This window comes from Cryptotermes secundus, unplaced genomic scaffold (genome assembly GCF_002891405.2).
Source record: "Cryptotermes secundus unplaced genomic scaffold, Csec_1.0 scaffold419, whole genome shotgun sequence".
NCBI lineage: Eukaryota > Metazoa > Arthropoda > Insecta > Blattodea > Kalotermitidae > Cryptotermes > Cryptotermes secundus.
The window spans coordinates 364971-384108 of NW_019738877.1; the positions used below are offsets into that span (position 1 = coordinate 364971).

The 19138-nt window shown below is 40.7% G+C and overlaps 1 protein-coding gene across 1 annotated transcript in view; it reads right to left on the reverse strand.

The window, feature by feature from the left end:
• LOC111871177 overlaps window positions 1–17668 on the reverse strand; it is a 24059-nt gene extending 6391 nt beyond the window's left edge. Inside the window, exon 1 of the mRNA XM_023864078.2 lies at window positions 17445–17668. Coding sequence (XP_023719846.1) covers window positions 17445–17505 — 61 coding nt within the window. The 5' untranslated portion in view covers window positions 17506–17668. The remainder of the gene's footprint in view (window positions 1–17444) is intronic.
• Between the last annotated feature and the right edge of the window lie 1470 nt (window positions 17669–19138).

A 19138-nucleotide genomic window follows, 5' to 3' on the forward strand; every position in this document is an offset into this window, starting at 1 on the left:
GAAGAGGATACTGCCATTTGAAGGAGAAAGCTCTAGATCGCATTAAGTGGAGGAATTGTTTTGGAAGAGACTGTGGACCTGTCGTCTGACAGATTACTGATGATGATGATGATGATGATCTTCTGTCGTTGCTAGGCAACGACTCTGTAAATACATTCCTTCCGCAACGACTACACGCAACAATAGAACTGTTGGACGCGTCGTTTTCCATGCGATTCGTATCGTATCAAAGGGAAGTAGGCGATTCGTTCTTCCCAGAACTTGTTAAAAATGAGGAAATTATACTGAAAACGCTGTAAAGCATCTGAATATGCCTACCTCGTGGAGTTATCTTGGGAGCAGTGCACTAGCCGTGTTTCGAACTTTTCACCTCATGAATAATTGGTAGACGTGTTATTTTGGAGGCAATTATGCACGGATCACTAAATTAAGGTCTTCTGTTTTCGCTAAACTAGAAACTCATATGCCTTCTTTCTCCAACCTAGTTTTGTGTTAATTTACATTCCACAGAACCGAATAAGGGCCTGTAGTTCAGCTTCAACTGATAACAGGCGGCAGGATAATTCATTTTCACCAATACAGGTAGTTTTTTTATTGCTAGTGGGGTGGGACTAAGTCCCTTGTACTGCAGCCACTTCTGGCCTATTGTACCAGCCCTAGATGATAGGTGAGGGTGATTGTGGATCAATTGGTGGAATGAAGATTGACAGGGGAAACCGAAGTACTCGGAGAAAACCTTCCCCAGCGCCACTTTGTCCACCACAAATCCCACTTGACCAGACCCTGGATCGAACCCGGGCCGCCGCGGTTGGAAGCTAGCGACTAACCGCTTGAGCTATGGCGTGGCCAATACCGTTGTTACTAGATAATAAAGTTGAGAGAAGCTGCAAGCCGTGTTTCTAAGCGAGTTTCCATTCATAGTACGAAGAAGGATAATTCGGAACCAGACCAACAANTATATTACATCATGTTATATAAGAGAAGCTGTGATGGGCTTCCACCGATGCAGTCCTCTCTGTACAAGATGAAATGGATATAGAGACTACTGCGGTAACTGAAAACAAAAGCAGCAAGAACTGGATCAAAGAAGATGCTTTGGTATACGATTAACATCAGATACTCGTTTTGCTCAGCTTCGCTCGACTCAACTTGCATTGTGGGGTACGTCCGAGATGCGCGAGAAGGAGGGTAAAATGGTGTCTGCCAGGGGTAGTAGCTCACATAGGGGAAGAGCTTTCTCTGTGCTACTAAACACAAAACATAAATGCAGATTGAATTAACTAGAAGGGATGGTGAACATTTTACATTCCACTGAAAGCTACTGCATATCTCAAGGTCATAGTGCGTGTTCCACCGAACCTATACAAGAATTACAAACTAAATTAACTTCTACAAAGAAAATTAAAAATACAGCCGATGTTAGGGGAATTTAGAAGGTGAAATGGAAGCGCGTTTATGAAAAATGTAAAACACTGCAATAGCCATAAATGTTATAAAAAACAGATCACCCATACTTAATCCTGCATTGATGTTAAGAGGCTATATTACGCTTTTTTAGCCTACTTTCATTATTTCGAAAAAATAAAAGTAGGCTAATGTGATCTCCATTCTGTGTATCCCTCCTATCAACTTCTGAATGGCTGACACTTTTTATGTACAAGTATGTCATGGCACCTGAGCCCATCTCAACGGCTTACTGCATAAACCCCTCCCATCAGCCTGTCTCTCTCTATGTGCATCCCCCTCTAGTTTTGAGAAAACAGCTCTGTATAAATCCCCTTATCTTTGCTAGGCAACGGCTCGGTAATAGCCTTATTGCAGCAACGAATACCCACGCAACAACATAAAAATGGCTATGCGGTCCGTGTCATATCAAGGAAAGTAAACGACTAGTTGTTACCAGAACTTCTTGTGTTAATATACGTATTTGAAGATGATTGTCATCTTTAATGTGGCGCCTTGTAGAGAGGTGTGAATGTTCTGGAAAGAACATATTACCTCCACACAACTCTGAGCTGTGGACCTTACCGACTACAGTTTTGTTTGCTTAAGAGCTATTCTTGTGGATAGTATAGTCAGACATGGTGCTATATGAAGTTGAAACTGAGGGAAGAGGATGTGAACTGATAGCTAGCGCGTTCATTCGCGGTTTAGTGAATTACAGTTCCCTCGCTGCAGTGTGAGAGAGGACGCAAAGAAGCTCGCCCCTCCCCCCCTTGCCGCTGCTTGTATGGATGAGTATTGATTTTACACGTCATTGCGGTAGCCATTCCTTTCGGTCCAGCTGCAGTCTGTCCCTATCCACACGAAGATCCACAATTGTCGCAACGTATCGTGGTCTGTGAACACAATTGCTCAGATGCCTCGAATTTGTAACTGAAGTCATCACCGCATACCCCAGCGTCACTCTGACGAATTTTAAGGCTTCCTTGGGGAAGCCATCACCTTCAAGCCTGTGGACTGTTATGAAAGGTATGAGAACTCCATGGAGCAGAGTCATTGAGAAGTTCACGTTTTATGCAACCTGGCGGTTCATTATGACATTCACAAAATGCCGTCACTACGGCTGTTGTAATCCCTGTGAATTTAGCTCACGGTCCCACACACTGTTTCTCTAAGATCTTCCATAGAGTTATGCTCTCATTTTTAGCGTAATATACTTTTTCTTTTGTAGCTTTTTCTTCGCGTCGTTCTCAGTGGCGACTAGTAGGATGATAGATGAATTGTAGGGAACGGCCACTGATTGGCCTATTGTAGCTTGCCCTGGGTGATTATGATGATGGAGAATTTGGTGGAATTAAGATTGGCAAGGGAAACCGAAGTACTCGAAGAAAACCCGCCCCAGCGCCACTTTGTTCCCCCAAAATCTTACTTGACCAGAATCGAGATCGAACCCTGGCCGCCGCCGTGGGAAACCAGCGACTAACCTCTTGAGCTATGGCGCTATGGCGCCCGATAGCTCTAGTCTTCAAAATGGCCTCTTCACTTTAGGTTTTCTGACCTTAATCCTACAGACTATGCATTTCTCGTCTCTCCTATGCGTGCTATCTGTCCTGATGATCTAATGTTGCTTGATGTGATTATCTTAATAATATTTAATGAAGGTTACAAATTACAAAGCTGTTCATTATGCAAGTTTCTCCAACCACTTGGTGCCTCCTCCCTTCCTTAAAATCCGAATAATCCAGGAGCTTATTAGCGTATTGGTTTTAAATGACATTAATGATGATGATGATATTGTATTATCATTATTATAATTATTATTCTCGACATCATTACGATGCCATTTATTTACGAATGCACGATAGATTTTACAGACAAACTATTCATGAAGTCTATCAAAAATGCGAAATTAATTACGTATTCTAGAGAAGTAAGGAATAATAAGCTTGTCATTAGTTCATTAATACCTCATGAGAAGAAAAGCTGCAACTTCTACGAAACGTTATAAACACGTAGTTTCTCGACAGACTGACAAGTGACTTCATTTGAGTGTCACACAAAACGAGGTGCATGCTTTAATTGGGTGCGATGCTTATACACGTATTTTTTTCCTTGACACTACAGCCCCAGTGGGCCTAGGCCTTCCTCCATGAACTTCTCCGTTCACTTCGGTTTTTCTATATCTTACACATTCGGTAGGACTCCTTGGGCGGGTGATCAGCTCGTCGCAAGGCCTCTACCTGTACACAAACACAGAAAAACGCACACACACAAACTAAACAGCCATGCCTTGAGTGGGATTCTAACCCACGATCCCGGTTTCCAAGCGAGCGAAGACCGGCATTTAATATTTACCTCATCATATTATACCAACTTCACAAGCGAAACTAGTACAACTGACCCCAATTTGTTTTACATGATTTCAACATGTTAATACTACTTTTATTACATAATGTATCCATTTTAATTTTAAAAATATATGAATATATAATTTACTTATACACCACGTGATGATATTCTGTACGATCGAAACACGTAGTGGTAAAGTCTATCGCAATATAAATTAATATTGACCTTCTATTAATTTTTATTTTATTTTATTAACTTCATTAACAATTGCTGTGTAGATGGCTACCTTATACTTGGTGTTTAGTAACATCTGTGACATCTTGTTAATTGACAAGTGTAATCGAAGTTGTTAGTCTCGACACAAAGCTAGAGCCAATCAGCTTTCAGACAACACAGCCGGGCATATCGTTAGCCAATGCATGCAAAGTGATCAGGGTATCGGGCAGTTTAAACCGATTCAGATTCAAGCTTAAACACAAGAATCCGCTTAAGATTGCTGCAACTACTGGACTGACACCAGAAGCATATGGTACTCTGATCTTTGTACTTGTGTCTGTTCCCCCCCAAAAAATACATTTTTTCTTCATTTGTAAATCAATTTTAAACGTATTAATTTAAAATATCATTACGAAATGAGAGAAAGAAAACTGTACTGAAATATCAGAACTGCATGTATAGTATGGTAGTCTTGTACTCGCTGACCAGTTTTACGCGGATATTATTTGTGATCGTGGAGCAGCGTAAAATGCGAAGCTACGAATTAGCAATAGACACAGGCCAATGTGTCTTACGGACATACGAGTACTTCCTCCCCCCCTTGGCACTAGAGCCCCAGTGGGCCTAGGCCTACCTCCATGAACTTCTCCGTTCACTTGGGTTTTTCTAGAGCTTACACATTCGGTAGGACTCCTTGGGAGGGTGATCAGCTCGTCGCAAGGCCTCTACCTATACATAAACACAGAAAAACGCACACAAACATCCATGCCCTGAGTGCGATTCGAACTCACGATCCCGGCTTCCGAGCGAGCGAACACAGTGCACGCCTTAGACCGCTCGGCTACCGTGACCGGCACGAGTACATTAAACGATTGTAAAACAAAAACCAAGGTTGGCATATGCCTAAAATGCTTTGACGTAGAGAAACCTATTATATTCGCTTCGTACACAAGTCATAGAAAGAGAAATTCAGAACACCGGACGAAAGGTTCAGAAGAGATTATTGCCAGTACATTCCATATATAAGTATAGGTAAAGATATCCTTGTGAACGGAGAAGTTCATGGAGGTAGGCCTAGGCCCACTGGGGCTGTAGTGCCAGGAAAAAAAAAAGTTGTCCCTATGCTTAACTAATTAAACACTACACCATGGAGGGATATGGAGGAGTGGATGTATAGATCCACATTTTCTTGACCTCGGTACTAGTTGGAGGTGAGTGGTCAGCTTCACGCCCAGGCCGCTTTACCTCGGGCGAAATTTCCTCTGACACTCTTTGGATAGGAGGTTTGGTGGACCTCAGCGCCGTTCTGGACGACGTGAAGAAGAGATAATTGTTGACCCTATTGGGACTTGAAGTCAGACCCCTCGGTATAAGCATACAAGCAATGAAAAATACACACTTCATAGTTCTGATGATCATACTGCTATATATAACATATAACTTTCACCGAACAAATCCATGGTCAGTGTTACGTTGCGTGCAATTTATTGGAGATATATATATATATATGTGTGTGTGTGTGTGTGTGTTACGGCGAGTTTCTTAGCGGATCATCGCATTTTAGGTAAAATATTCCATAATTCGCTTAGTGGGGGGTGGAGTCCAACTGGGTTCCCTCGGCACGGCGGCCACTGATTGGCCTATTGTAGCCAGCCCCTGGTGATTATGATGCTGGAGAATTTGGTGAAATGAAGATTGGCAGGGGAAANGATTATGATGATGAAGAATTTGGTGGAATGAAGATTGGCAGGGGATACCGAAGTACTCGGAGATAACCCGCCTCAGCGCCACTTTGTCCACCACAAATCGCAATTGAAAAGACCTGGGATCGAACCCGGGCCGTCGCTGAGGAAAGCCAGCGACTAACCGCTTGAGGTATGGCGCGGCCTAAGATATTCCATAAATCTCTTCATAAAATCTTGCTGCCAGAAAACTAATTAAATAGTCGGCAATTAATTATCTCATTGAAAATGCCGTAGACTTTAATCTTGACAAGAAATGTTCTTATTTTATGGAACCCATAGTTTCGGCACTCTTCGGAAAAAGAAGACGCACAATATTAGTCTGTGTTCTGATTCAGCGGACATTAAAATGACTGATTTTAAGTGGTCATTGAATGCTGATAAACAGTGAGGCTGCATTACCATCAAAACTTAATTCTTAATTTTGCCGTAGGGTTGTGGTTCAGTTTCCGAAGCTCTCAGTATCCAGGCGTCATGTAGTAGGGTGTCTGTTGAATAATGAATTCAAAATGATTTGAGAAGTGGCCCTGGCCTAATCAAGATACTATCCCGGAATGTGCTTACAGAAACTAAGAAAAACCAGGAAAACTCTCGGTCGGGATGGTTGATGTCCCGACCAATGTCCGAACCGAGGCCTCCCAAAGTCTGGAGCGTTACTGCCAGATCATTTCGTTCTGTCGGGCAGCAGTTCACAACATCAAAAGTCGACAAAAAACATTCCTAAGTGGTTAAATTTCGTTTCGTACTAGTTATTTAGGCAATTTTACCATTCAATAGTAAAATTCCAGTGCAAGACGCGGGTTAGCCAGAAGGCGTGCCATTTTATTAACGATGTAAATGGGAGACACATGAAATATGTCAGCTATACTAATTCAGGGAGCTCTAAGAAGAATTGATCATCTACTTTCCTTCGATACGACATGGGTCTCATAGAAAACGATACCACCAATAATTTATCGTTGCCGCGGGAACGTCTTTGCCGTGCCATTGTCTAACAAAGATAAGGGGACCCACAGACTTTACTTTGATGCGACAAGGTCCGTATAGAAAAGGACGCACCCAACAATTATTCTATTGTTGCGTTTATTCTTTGCCGCTGGAACGGTTTTCCTAGCCGTTGCCTAGCAACGATGCACATACAGACACACAAGGCTGATGGAAGGGATGTATGAAATATGCCGTTGGGATGGACTCAGATGCCATGATATAGGTATATACCAGATTTCATAAAGATTAATTCAGGCATTCGAAAGTTGATAGGGGGTTACAAAGAACCAGACAGGAAGGAGATAAGGTAAGCCTATTTTAGACAAGTAGCCTAATAATACTGTCACATGTGTGTGTGTGTGGTACGCATGATGCAAATAACGGGTTGTAGGTCGGATGATTGGATATATTGACACTTCGGTTAAAATATCTCTGAATTACAATTAATGCAGCGCTATTACTAATTTACACAATTCACAGTTCACCGCTGCACACGCACTAGGATTCTGCATCTTCACTAGTCATCATCTGGCAACGGATCTCAACACAGAATCTAGCACTTCCAATCACTATGAAGTCGTCTTATTTCTTGTTCAATTACAACGGAACCTCGGAACTCAAATAAAACTCTTCTGGGCTCTTCGACTACACTGCACTGTACTGCACTCTGCTCTAATCTAAGTCAAAGTCAAAGTCAAAGTCAAGTCACATTGCGACTGACGGTCAATCGGTCAGTCAGTCTTCGTGTCGAGGCCACTCTGGGGCTTATGACCAGATATTTATTACTGTTTGACAGTTTATGTCTTGTTATTGTGAGGCGCCCTCTCTGACGAGAGGACGGGTCTGTCTTTTGTCAGAGTCAATATCTGTAGTAGTAAGTCATTTGTCATAATATAAAGGATATTTACATTTTACATGTTAAATATGATAATAAGTGTATTAAATATATACAGGACCTCTCTCAGTCCAGACTTCAGTACAGCAGATTATGCCCTATTTCTAGTAGCTTCCGCTACAACGGCAGTCTAGTCACATGAGTGGTCGTATGATTGACCGCCGCCAAATTTAATTCTCTTATACTTTATATGTCGGGCTTCGCCTCGTCCAACTTTGCGAACATTTTCGTTATCATGATTTTGTATGACTTCCGCTTGTTGTCTGCATAATTTTGTTATATAGTCATATACGTACGGAATTTTGAAAGCCATGTGCAAATCTCGAACCAGTGTGTGCCTTGGAAAATTGCCAAGGAGAACCTTGTTTTGTAGGCGCTACAATTTCATTAGATGGGTATCTGCCGCGAATTCCTAGGCAGGACTAACATAAGTCATTAAAGATCTAATGAGAGCTTTGTGGAGGGTCAGCTTAATGTTAGCGCTTAATCGGTCACTTTTGAATAAGGAATAGAAATGATCGAAACCAAGGCCTTCAGAACATTTATAGGTGCAATCTCCATGTAACCCTCCTATCAAAGATTACTCCGAGATATTTTACACAATTTATAAATGGAATATATCTTCCATTCAATGTAAGATGAGACATAGGCGGACTGCGAGAGAAGTACGTATAGATCCCCTGAGTATTATCTTCATTAATTTTGATATTCCAGTGCTCACACCGGGTCTCCATTGAGCTGAGACTGCGCTGAAGTTTTCTAACAACAAAACCCTGTCGCATACAGACAAGTGTCGTCTGCAAAGAGGGTTAGCTGATCGCCGTTTGTTTGGGGGGGCATCATTTGTGTACATATGGAAAAGAGTAGAGGACAGGACCGAAACTTGTGGAACCCTTGCTTGCATTTCCCTTGGTATAGACATTTCGCTTTCCACCGAAACAGTGAATTTTTGTTGTGAAAGAAATGATCCAATAAGCTTGATTCGACTGATCGAAAATTCCAGTTTTGACAACTTATATAGCAAGCCCGAGTGCCATGTAGTATCAAAGGCCTTTTCAATGCCCAAGAACACCGCAGCCGTAGACATTTTATTGATGAAATTAAGGGTCACTTGGTCCAACCAGCCTCATACATTGCAGTGTCGTGCTGTGACATGCACAAAAACCAAACTGGCTTGCGTTGAGCAGGCCTCTATCTTCAATATGCCTTTGAAATATTTTCAGAATGACTTTCTCGAATAGTTTTTCTGTTGTGGGCAGGATGCTAATCGGACGTAAATTTTGAGGGAATTTTGGGTCCTTACCAGGTTTCGGTAAGGTTATGACTTTTGCTGTTATCTAAGCTACAACATGACTTATTTATACAGGCTCCTCACGGACAACATAGAAAACATAAGTCGCGTGATTTCTAGCGAGCGATTTCATTGGCGCGCTGACTGTTGTGTAGCAGCGAGCTATAACATTCGTCCACTGAGACACACCTTCCATCGTTGCTCGTCGGATCGTGTTTACTGAGCCGTTGCCTAGAAACACTTTGACCATATCCGTTACAATACAAATAAGGGTGACGCATGTGTCTATAAAAGGCGAGTACTTGCTATGCTGTTGCTATATACGAGCATATTTTAGCTGCCAGAATCATCTGCAATTTCGAATTGGAGACAAAGATGGCAGCCACGGCCTGAAGTGGAAGGCATGTGTTTGTCGGTATTGTAGTGTCCACATTTGTGTACCTTTAGCACCGCTTAGTGAATATATTTATTTTATAAAATGTATTTCTTATTGCTAGTGGGGTTGGACTAAGTCCCTTGTACTGCGGCCAATTCTGGCCTATTGTACCAGCCCCAGATGATAGGTGAGGGTGATTGTGGAGCAATTGGTCGAGTGAAGATTGTCAGGGGAAACAGAAGCACTCGGAGAAAACCTGTCCCAGCGCTACTTTGTCCACCACAAATCGCACTTGACCCGGGATCGAACCCGGGCCGCCGCGGTAGGAAGCCAGCTACTAACCGCTTGAGCTATGGCGCGGCCCAAATGTAGTATTTAGTACAATTTCCAGAACTCTCGAGGTCATAGGTTTCTTCTTCAATTAAATGCTTTTAGCGTCCCAAGATTTATATTATATAAGAACGGACCACAGCTGAATAAGCACGGCGTTATCAAGTATGTTGTTGATCACCGTAGCAGTTTTAACATGCAAAATCGCGTAACAAGTAAATCTAGTTACTGAAATATCTGCATTATATATTTACAAAATCTGGTTTATATGTACATTGCATTGCGCCAGTGTATAACGTCAATACTGCGAAGATATAAAAATTACTGGTGTCAGAATCATCTTCAATAAAATGGCCTTCATATCGAGCAGAATTAAAACCGTCCAGCTCGTTCAAAGGTTAATGAAATGGAAAATACTGAGATGCACTGACATGTAAATAAAAAGTTCATGGTTGAATTGATTGAGGAAGAAAAAAAGAAGAAGACTTTATGGTCTTGTGATCACATAAGTAATGAAGAACACATTCCAGCCATCAGAAAGGGAGGGAACATAATGTTATTTTTCATTCAAGTTCGTGTCTTACAGATTTTTTATGTTGTTATATTACATTTGCATTTGTTTCAGAACACTGGTATTTTCAGATATTTTTCGAAAACCTATGCAAATTAATACTAGTAATAGGAAACCTGAGGCTTCATGGCAGTGACTGTAAAGAATACCATATTCTAGCATGTACAATGCTTTCTGCTTGCTTGATTTACTCTTCTACCAGAGTGTACGGCGCCACATCCCAGATACTAATCATAATTGTAACTGCATATGAGTAAAACTACATTGAAGAAACAAAAATCGATTGTCTGGGATGCTGTCAGGGTTAAATATATCCGTACATCCGTGCCAACTGATAATAGTTCATTAGGATTTATTTTATATATATCAGTTACATGACCCTCTTGTTTTTTACGATTGTTATCAACTACATATTGCTAAGTTGAAACTAAATATTGAACTCCCCACAGCCTTTCTATACGTTGGGATGTGTATGAAATGTTGAACATATTCAGAAACTTCAAAAGAGCTCTGAACTTATCCACAACAAACGAAGTTTGAAAGATGTTCTCCACAATGTAGTACACAAAATTACAAACGGAATTCTTTGAGGTTTATTAAGCTATTTTAAGACAGAATAATTAAATTCCAACTAGTGATTCTCCCACAATGAATTCTGAAATTTCCCCAAGCCGAATTAGAAAAAAAAATATATGAATAAGTTATGGAATACGTGACAATTTTTTTTCAAACTATGATTTCAGGCGGATCAGTTTGGCCTAAAATCGGAATTTCCGACAACGTCGGTTAAATTTTTCCACGTATTTCTTTTTCAACAATATCTGCGAATTGTTTATGGGATACGTAAAATGACAATTTATGGTCTTGTGCAAAGTAAACTGTGTTATGGCTCAATAAGACTCAAAATCAGAACTTCCCCACGTTTTGATGGAAGATCTACCGCATTAAATTTCAACAAAAGCTGTTGTGCGGTTTATGACATACTTGATAAAATCCATGTAAACTGCCCTTCGTTATGGATCAGTATGGCTGAAACGTGGAATTTCCCAGAAATTATTTTTAGTAAAAGTCTTCTGTACCGAATTTCATCGAAATCGGCGAAGCGGTGTATAGAATGAATGAAAATGACCATTTGTTGCCGTATGTAATCTAAGTTGCATTATGGCTCAATATGGCTGAAAATTCGAAATTTCTAAGCAAAGTTTAGTGAAAGATTGTCATGTCGAATGTCATTAATATTGTAAAACGATTTATGGGTATATGGAAAAGTCTATTAATCGCCCAATGAAACCGAGATTTTGTTATGGACCAATATGGCTGCAAAGCGGATCTGCCCTACAAATTTTAGTGAAATTTACCCGTATCAAATTTTAAGAAACATTTATCTAACAATGTAGGCACTAATTTATAGCAGACACAGAAAGGCAGAAAAGTAGACGCTACCTCAATGAAAGGCGTCCTCTTTTACTTTGAAAAAAACACATAAGAATTATCAATATTGAACACCTTTCTGCTGAAGAAATGAAATTAGTCAATAACCCTTATCTTGTGTATTTGACAGATCAGAGAAAATTGATGCAATGAGAGTAATTCCCTTCTTCCTTCCCAAATTGTTTCCAAATGATGATTTCCGGGCCACTGGATATATGAGAGCAGACAAATTAACAAGCCTTTCTGTTCCATTTTATTTAATGTCTAACGACGCCGCCGCCAATAACTCGGACTATACAGTGCCCTTCTCCTCTCGCTGAAGTGTCTTGAGAGCAGTAAACACATTCTTAGGGAGAATTCGCAAAGGGAACATGTCCTGGCCAGAGATACTAAGAAATGATAGCGAACTGTAGAAGAGATTAGTAATGAGATCACAGATATCACTCATGATAAGTTACGTAACTTGTAAGAAGACAAACTGTTGGCAGGATATGCTTATGCGGAAACACAACTATGCTCGGTATAAACTTGTGTGCCTGGTGCAGTTGCAGTGGTTCGCAGGTAAATGTTTCACAGATAAATTAAGCACGTGTTGAGAGTTGCGAAGCTATAATAACAGTTCAGAATATAAATAGTTACTACGATTGGACCCCTCCAAAAGCCATCCCTGGCGTCCTCGTCGCGCAGGGAGTAACGCTGAAGAAAGAGCGAACAGGGCAATGGCCCACCTTTACCAAGGTGTGAAGTATCATGCCGAGGGCTGCGTGGCCCTGGGGCCGAGGCCTGGGGATAGTATTCCTACGAAAAGAGCCAGTCTTCTGAAAAGGCCCAGGGAGGCGCTGATCAACATTGAGATAACCATCTTAAGTGAAAATCACCCTGAAGATAAGCTAACCGAAGACGACCAGGATTAAATCCTTCATGAACTGGGAATGTTGTTCCATGGGATTCCAAAACGAGAACTACCAGACCGAAGATCCTTCAGGCTGGAGGGAGGGAGGTGCACTCATTTACGTGCCCGCCAAATTAGCATTAGGGCCATTGACAATCACAGGCTAGGATCAGGGCCAGGCTGAAGGCTACGGATGCCAGTAACCGCCCCAAATGTTTTTCAGTACAGAAGATAATATTGCCAGGAGTCTAATGATTTGCTGAAGTGGATTAAGGATCTTAACCCAGTGCTTCATGCTGAACACTTGAGGATCCTTGACAAGCAACCTGAAGCAAAAGGCCAGAGACTAATCCTTCTCATAGACCGGATTCCCACATAACTAACAAAGGGACCGGGAACAGGAATTATATAGGACTTTCTCAAGGAAATGTTAAGGTCCTAAGAGATCCTGAAGCAGAACCCCTGCTGGGAGAAGAGACAGTAATGGGCCCATTATGCTCAGAGTCGGTCTCCAAGAGGGAAGTAGCGTGTGTGTCAACCCCCTCCGGGATCCAGATTACTGAATGGAGGGTAAAAATGGAGGCCATCACACCAGTTTCTGCAGACCCAGGGACCCAAATGGAGATAAACTGGTCTGCTCGGGCATGCGCAGTCAAGAACCCAGAGGGAAGTACGAGTATAGAAACAGAAACATCTATATTCTATCAGACAGTGGAGCTGCAATTAAAGCACTTGACAATTACCGGATCATCTCAAAACTGGTCTGGGACTGCAACCAATCCCTCACAACTGGCCAGACATAACAGAGTTCAGCTGATATGGGTGCCAGGTCATGAGGGTATCGCTGGGAATGAAACTGCTGACCAATTGGCAAAATTAGGACCCGAATGTCTATTTACTGAACCTGAACCAGTTTGCGGCATCTCAGTAGGAGTTACAAACAGTGACTATAAAAACACTGGGAGTCCTCAACAGGCAAAGGGACTCATACAATGACCTTCTGCCATAAGATCTGAGGAATTGTTAAGTTTAAACAGAAACCAGTTAAGGTGTATGGTAGGACTAATTACAGGACTCTGTCACCCAAAAGGACACCATTTCAAAATGCAACTGACAGACAGCCCTATTTGCGAAAGATGTCTAAAAAAAAGACGAAACAACCACACACATCCTATGTGGGTGTGAGGCTATAGCTTACAAGTATTAAACATTTGATCACCTGGAACCAGACAACTATCATAACGCCCCTATAAGCAGAATCCTCACGTAATTCGAAGTTTATGACTGCTGAAGGGATAAAAATGGCGGAGGATGCACAATAGATCACTTAACGTCGCCGTGCGAGGGCCAGTAGCTAGGCCCACTCCTTATGTGTGTATGTGTGTGTATGCATGTATGTATATATGTATATATTTATGCATTATGTGTGTATGTATGTATGTACACTGTATGACTGTACGTGTGTATGAATGTTTATGTGTATGTATGTATGTGTGTATATTTGTGTATGTATGCACACTGTATGACTGTGTATGTGTGTATGAATGGGTGTGTGTATGTATGTATGTTTATGTACGTATTATGATCAGAAGAGTGTGAAGAAATAAGAAATCTTTGTAACTACATATAATATCCACACACACATAATTATGAACTCCTTCAAATTTAAGTAGAGGAACAACACACGCTCTATTGAACACTATAAACCAAAACGTGAGATTTAAAGTTCTCTCAGCTCGGACTATGAAGAGTATTCTCTCCTACCATGTAACACCATGAAATCCAATGGAAGTCCACCGACGTTTCGGGGACAGTACTGCCTCCATCTTCAAGATCAACGAGGAAACCAAGTAAAACTAGAACCAGCTACAAGCTTACCTTACACTTCGAACATGAAGGTAGAGGTATTAGAAAAATCGTTGGATTTTTACCGGACTATACGGCATTGCATACCAGAAGAGTGAGAATTTTCAGATTTTAAGCTGCGTGCTTTAACAGGAAGCCTTTTGATTTGACCTACACGATAAAGGGAAGCAAATGTTCATGCGAAAGCGTTTCGTTTTTTCCTCTGTCTCTCTCGGAAAATCTAACGTTTTGTAGTACTGCAGAGATGTCAAGTAATGAAATGAAACTGATTACAGTAACTCTGATGCTGATATGCAGTTTAGCGGCTATGTGGCCAGTGCTGTAAGATCGGCCCTATCTTAACTCGAGAACTGCGATCCACTTCGTAACCTCTATTATCTTATTGCATTATTCTGTCTTCCATTATCTTCTCCGTCGGCTGCGATAGGCTGGCCTCTTCTAGTTGAGGCTAGCAATAGAACCGGCGGTGTCGTATCAATTGAGATGGTTAGTACGGATATTGCCACATCACGAGAATAAGTTGTTGAAATTACATTCTATTTCTTCTGTTAAACACAGCACAAACATTTCTCTGATTTTTTCCTTAAAAATTCACTATTTCTTGCCTATTTTCTTGGTTATACGGGAGAACATAAGATTACAGAACTTCCATGTGCCTTGTCCACTTTTAATATTTCCTGAACGATGTGCCAAATTGTAACGACACTGGATTTATGTTACTACATTCCACTGCAATGTTGTGTGTCTTAATATCCTAACATAAATAGCATTACAGTGACTGCAGTGATAACATTAGTACCACGTAATATAAAGTTCTAATTTTATGAGTACTGATAAGGTGGAGTCATCCGTGAGCTTAATTAAGCAAGCACCAAGTCATGAACATATACGGGGGGGAGGGGTGAGGGTATAGCTCAATCACACTTTACCCGGCACTAGACGGAGGCGAGTGGTCAGCTTCATGCCCCTGCAGCTTTACCCCTAAGGAAACACCCACTTGTACCTGTGGGAACTCCCCAAATTCAAGCAAACGTAACAGTGACAACACAAGTATCATAGTTTAGCAACGGCGAGTAAACAGCCGTTGCTAGGCAAAGATACTTTCGTTGTCACTGTAATGTTTGCTTGAATTTGGGCAGTTCCCACATACCCAATGCACAGGAGGCCAGGTAGGCCCCAGGGCCGTCCTGGACGTTATGGAGAACAGGGAAACTTCCTTCACATTCTGGAAATCGAACCCTAGCTCCTCCGTCATCCAGCTTGTAGCATTGTCACTATACTGACAGAGATATCCAGGCTCATATGAATTGGAATAGGCCTGAGGAAAATATGCAACTTGTATTCAAGTAACTTGTTCTGCAGAGTGTAAAACATGATAACTGTGTGAAATCTGTATTTAGCTTTCCGTTTGATGGCAGGAAACAGTCAGCCTCCAGAACTACATGACGTGCTTCCTGGAGATGCGCCATAAACGCATTCTGCATGGCGTGCACCTTTTATGTCAACAATTATAAAGATGGCGATGGTGCGAAACTGAAATAATACTGGGCAATTTTAATGAAGTCGGAATGTATACTGGTGCAAATTGCGCAAAAAAGGGCAACGAATCATACAATTGTAAGTTTGTAATTTTTATATTATCGTTATAGAGACTGAATAATTTTGAGAAAAGTAGGTGTCATGGTTTCTCGAAAAGCTTCCTTTCTTCGACTCTTAATCCGTAATCTAAGTAGTATGTATGTTAATTTAGTCTATGAATCCGTAACCGACATGCATATTTCTACATCCTTGATGCATGGGCAATGGGCTGAGATAAAGAAAAATGTCTGCATTTCATTTAAAAATCTGTATGAGAGCCAGGTCTGTGAAAATGAGGAGATCTGCCGGCCTCGAGTTCCAAGATGACCCAGCCTTAGTCTTACAGTACGCATCATGTTCTCGGGATATCGATCCAGTATTTCAGGACGCCGTTCTGCTTTGCATTGTAAGGAAAATTTTACTGACCTCATTTTAGGATGGAAAGAATATCCTTCCGTGAGCACGTAGATTTCATAAAGCGCTACAAGAAAAACCTCCAGATATTCCCCTAGTGCGGATGTAACTGTCTGTCCCACTGTAACAATTCCATTTTATTTTGTACAGGTGGCACCACCAAGTTATTGATTCTTCTTAGGGAACGAAATGCCAGGTGTAAAACATGAAGAATTTATTTTAAAAACTGCGGGAATATCCACAAAATTATTCGTTTTTTAAGTGACATGAAAAAAATGTTTGGTTTTAAATGTAGTAGTGATTATTCCTCGAAAATTAATAGAAATTGTAAGTGTGTATGTATGTATTACTATTATTACATTTTAAAATTGCGTTCAATTTCACAGACACTAAACCCCAATTAAAGGCACATAGAAATTATAACCAACGATTATATCATCATCAGCTCATGACTTAAACAAACTCCTGGCAGAATGAGGATGGTAGTCTATATGAAGATTACGCTAAACAGATTTCTCATATTCCAAAATTGTCTCAAAATTCTTCAAGCATTTAATTCACTTTCATGAAAATATTAATTCCTCTTATTCGAAAATCCTGATAGCAGTTCACAGAATCCAAAGTAAAATATCACGTTCTGAATATTGCAATGGAATATTACGTTGTTTCACGGATATATGTAAACTGATAAATATTATGCCCCCAAATGCGTAGCTACATTGGCGACACAAAGGTTGTAATTTCATCACGCATTGAATTATACTATTCCAATTATGTCTATCACTATTAGTATTGTTATTATTATTATCACTGCTGTCACAAATACTTCAAATGCATACATACCAGTTTACAAATTCTTACTGAATATTGCACAGAACTCTAATATTAACCTGCAATGATCTTAAAAATATATTGCTTACTACAAAGAAACTTATAACGCTTGCATATTAGAATACTAAGGAAGTGTATTTTGTTAGTCCCATAATTTAAACTGGAAAGGTGAATACACAAAAATAATTTCAAAAGAGCTATAAAATTCAATTATAATTACAAAAATACTTACCCGTATGCATATATACAAGTAACACTGTGAAAATTCCAATGAAAACGTTATAGGCAGCCATTTGTTGGCTTTATCGCAGTGAAGAAAAACAAATGAAGAGATTGTTGAGGTAGCCTAGTGTGTTACAATGGCACAGAGAGTTCGCCGGCAGAACACACACAACACACATACACACATCCAACCAGCTGCACCCGGGCTGAGTGATTCGCAGAGAGCGCCGAGGTCGCCTGTGGTACAGCTCCGGAGAAGGGAGGGGGCAGAGAGTAGGAGCGATCCCCGTAAAATTCCGCTCTCATTCAGTGACTAAAATTATTCCCGTGTCGTCAGAATTAACTGGCACGCTTCTGATGAAGGAATTTACGCGACAGTGAATGCTTTGCTTCTTTCACAATAAAAGATACCTTCTTTTCCAGAAATAAAAATTTTAGCAAGATAATGAAATGTAGTTTTTCGTTGTAGCTCAAATGAGTTGTGTAATTACTTGTAGCAGAGCCCTTTTTGAGAAACTAACAGTCGTTCAGCTAGTCAAGACCTTTGCCTTTTATAGAACCTGAGTGTTCATTATTGCGTTCACAGAAATCCTCACAGAGTAATCGCGTTTGAATCATCATATTATATTTCTTTAAAAGTCATTTTAATATTATCTTCCCATCTAGGCCTAGGTCTTCAAAGTTGTCTCCTCCCTTCATTCTTTCCGACTAAAATTTTGTACTTATGTCTCATTTCTCCATGTGTGCTATATGCTCTTAGTTACTTACTTACTTATGGATTTAAGCCCTTCTTGAGGAGCCGCCAATTCTCCAGCAGTCTGCTTGTACCGGTTCTCACGGACTCTTCGCCTGCGGATTTCTTATATTTTTCCTTCTACCCTGAAGATGGAGGCGATACGTTCCCCCGAAACGTAGGTTAACACCACATATACACGATGCCAAATCCCAGAAGACTGCTTTCTTCATAGTCACCGCCGTGGAAACCTCAAATCTTACGTAACATATTCTCTGCCCGGATAATTACATTTTACTGAGTCGCCCATTCACAGTTAAATGGTTAAAAAGATCGTAGAGGAAGTAGAAAGGGAAATCCAAGTTCCTAAAGAATTCGTCAGTTATTTAATTATCAAATTAGCTCTTACACTTCTAACTGTCCCTGTGCAACTTCGACAATGTATCAAAAATCACACTTCAAAATCATTCGTCTCTCTTCTTGTTATTCGAACACTTCATGTTTCGCCCCAACTGGCCATCACCAGGTGTACAATTTGCAGAGGAAACTGCTGCCCCTTTGTCGCGCTGCGACACTTCGCAGTTTGAAGGTGTAAAATTTCTACAAAATATTTTAGAATTATTTTAAAATATCATACTATAATTATTTTGTTGTACGAGGGGGGACCCGAAAACACTGGAATTTGTTTCTAGAAGGCGGGTCGTCTGTAGTACAGGCTTCCGCCGCTAGGTGGTTGTTTGCAGCACCTCCCTGAAACACGTATGCACATGTTATGGGTCTGGTGTATCTATATGTATAGTGATGGATTATATACGTAGTAGTATTTTGTTTATGAAGTGATTATTTTGTTATTTTGTGTCTCCCACACCTTCACCTCAAGATGGAAACATCCAGTTTCCGAAATATTGCTTTCTTTAGGAAACTTATGATGGAAGAAATCCGAAAACCCTGCAAACTTGAGTATTTCGCTT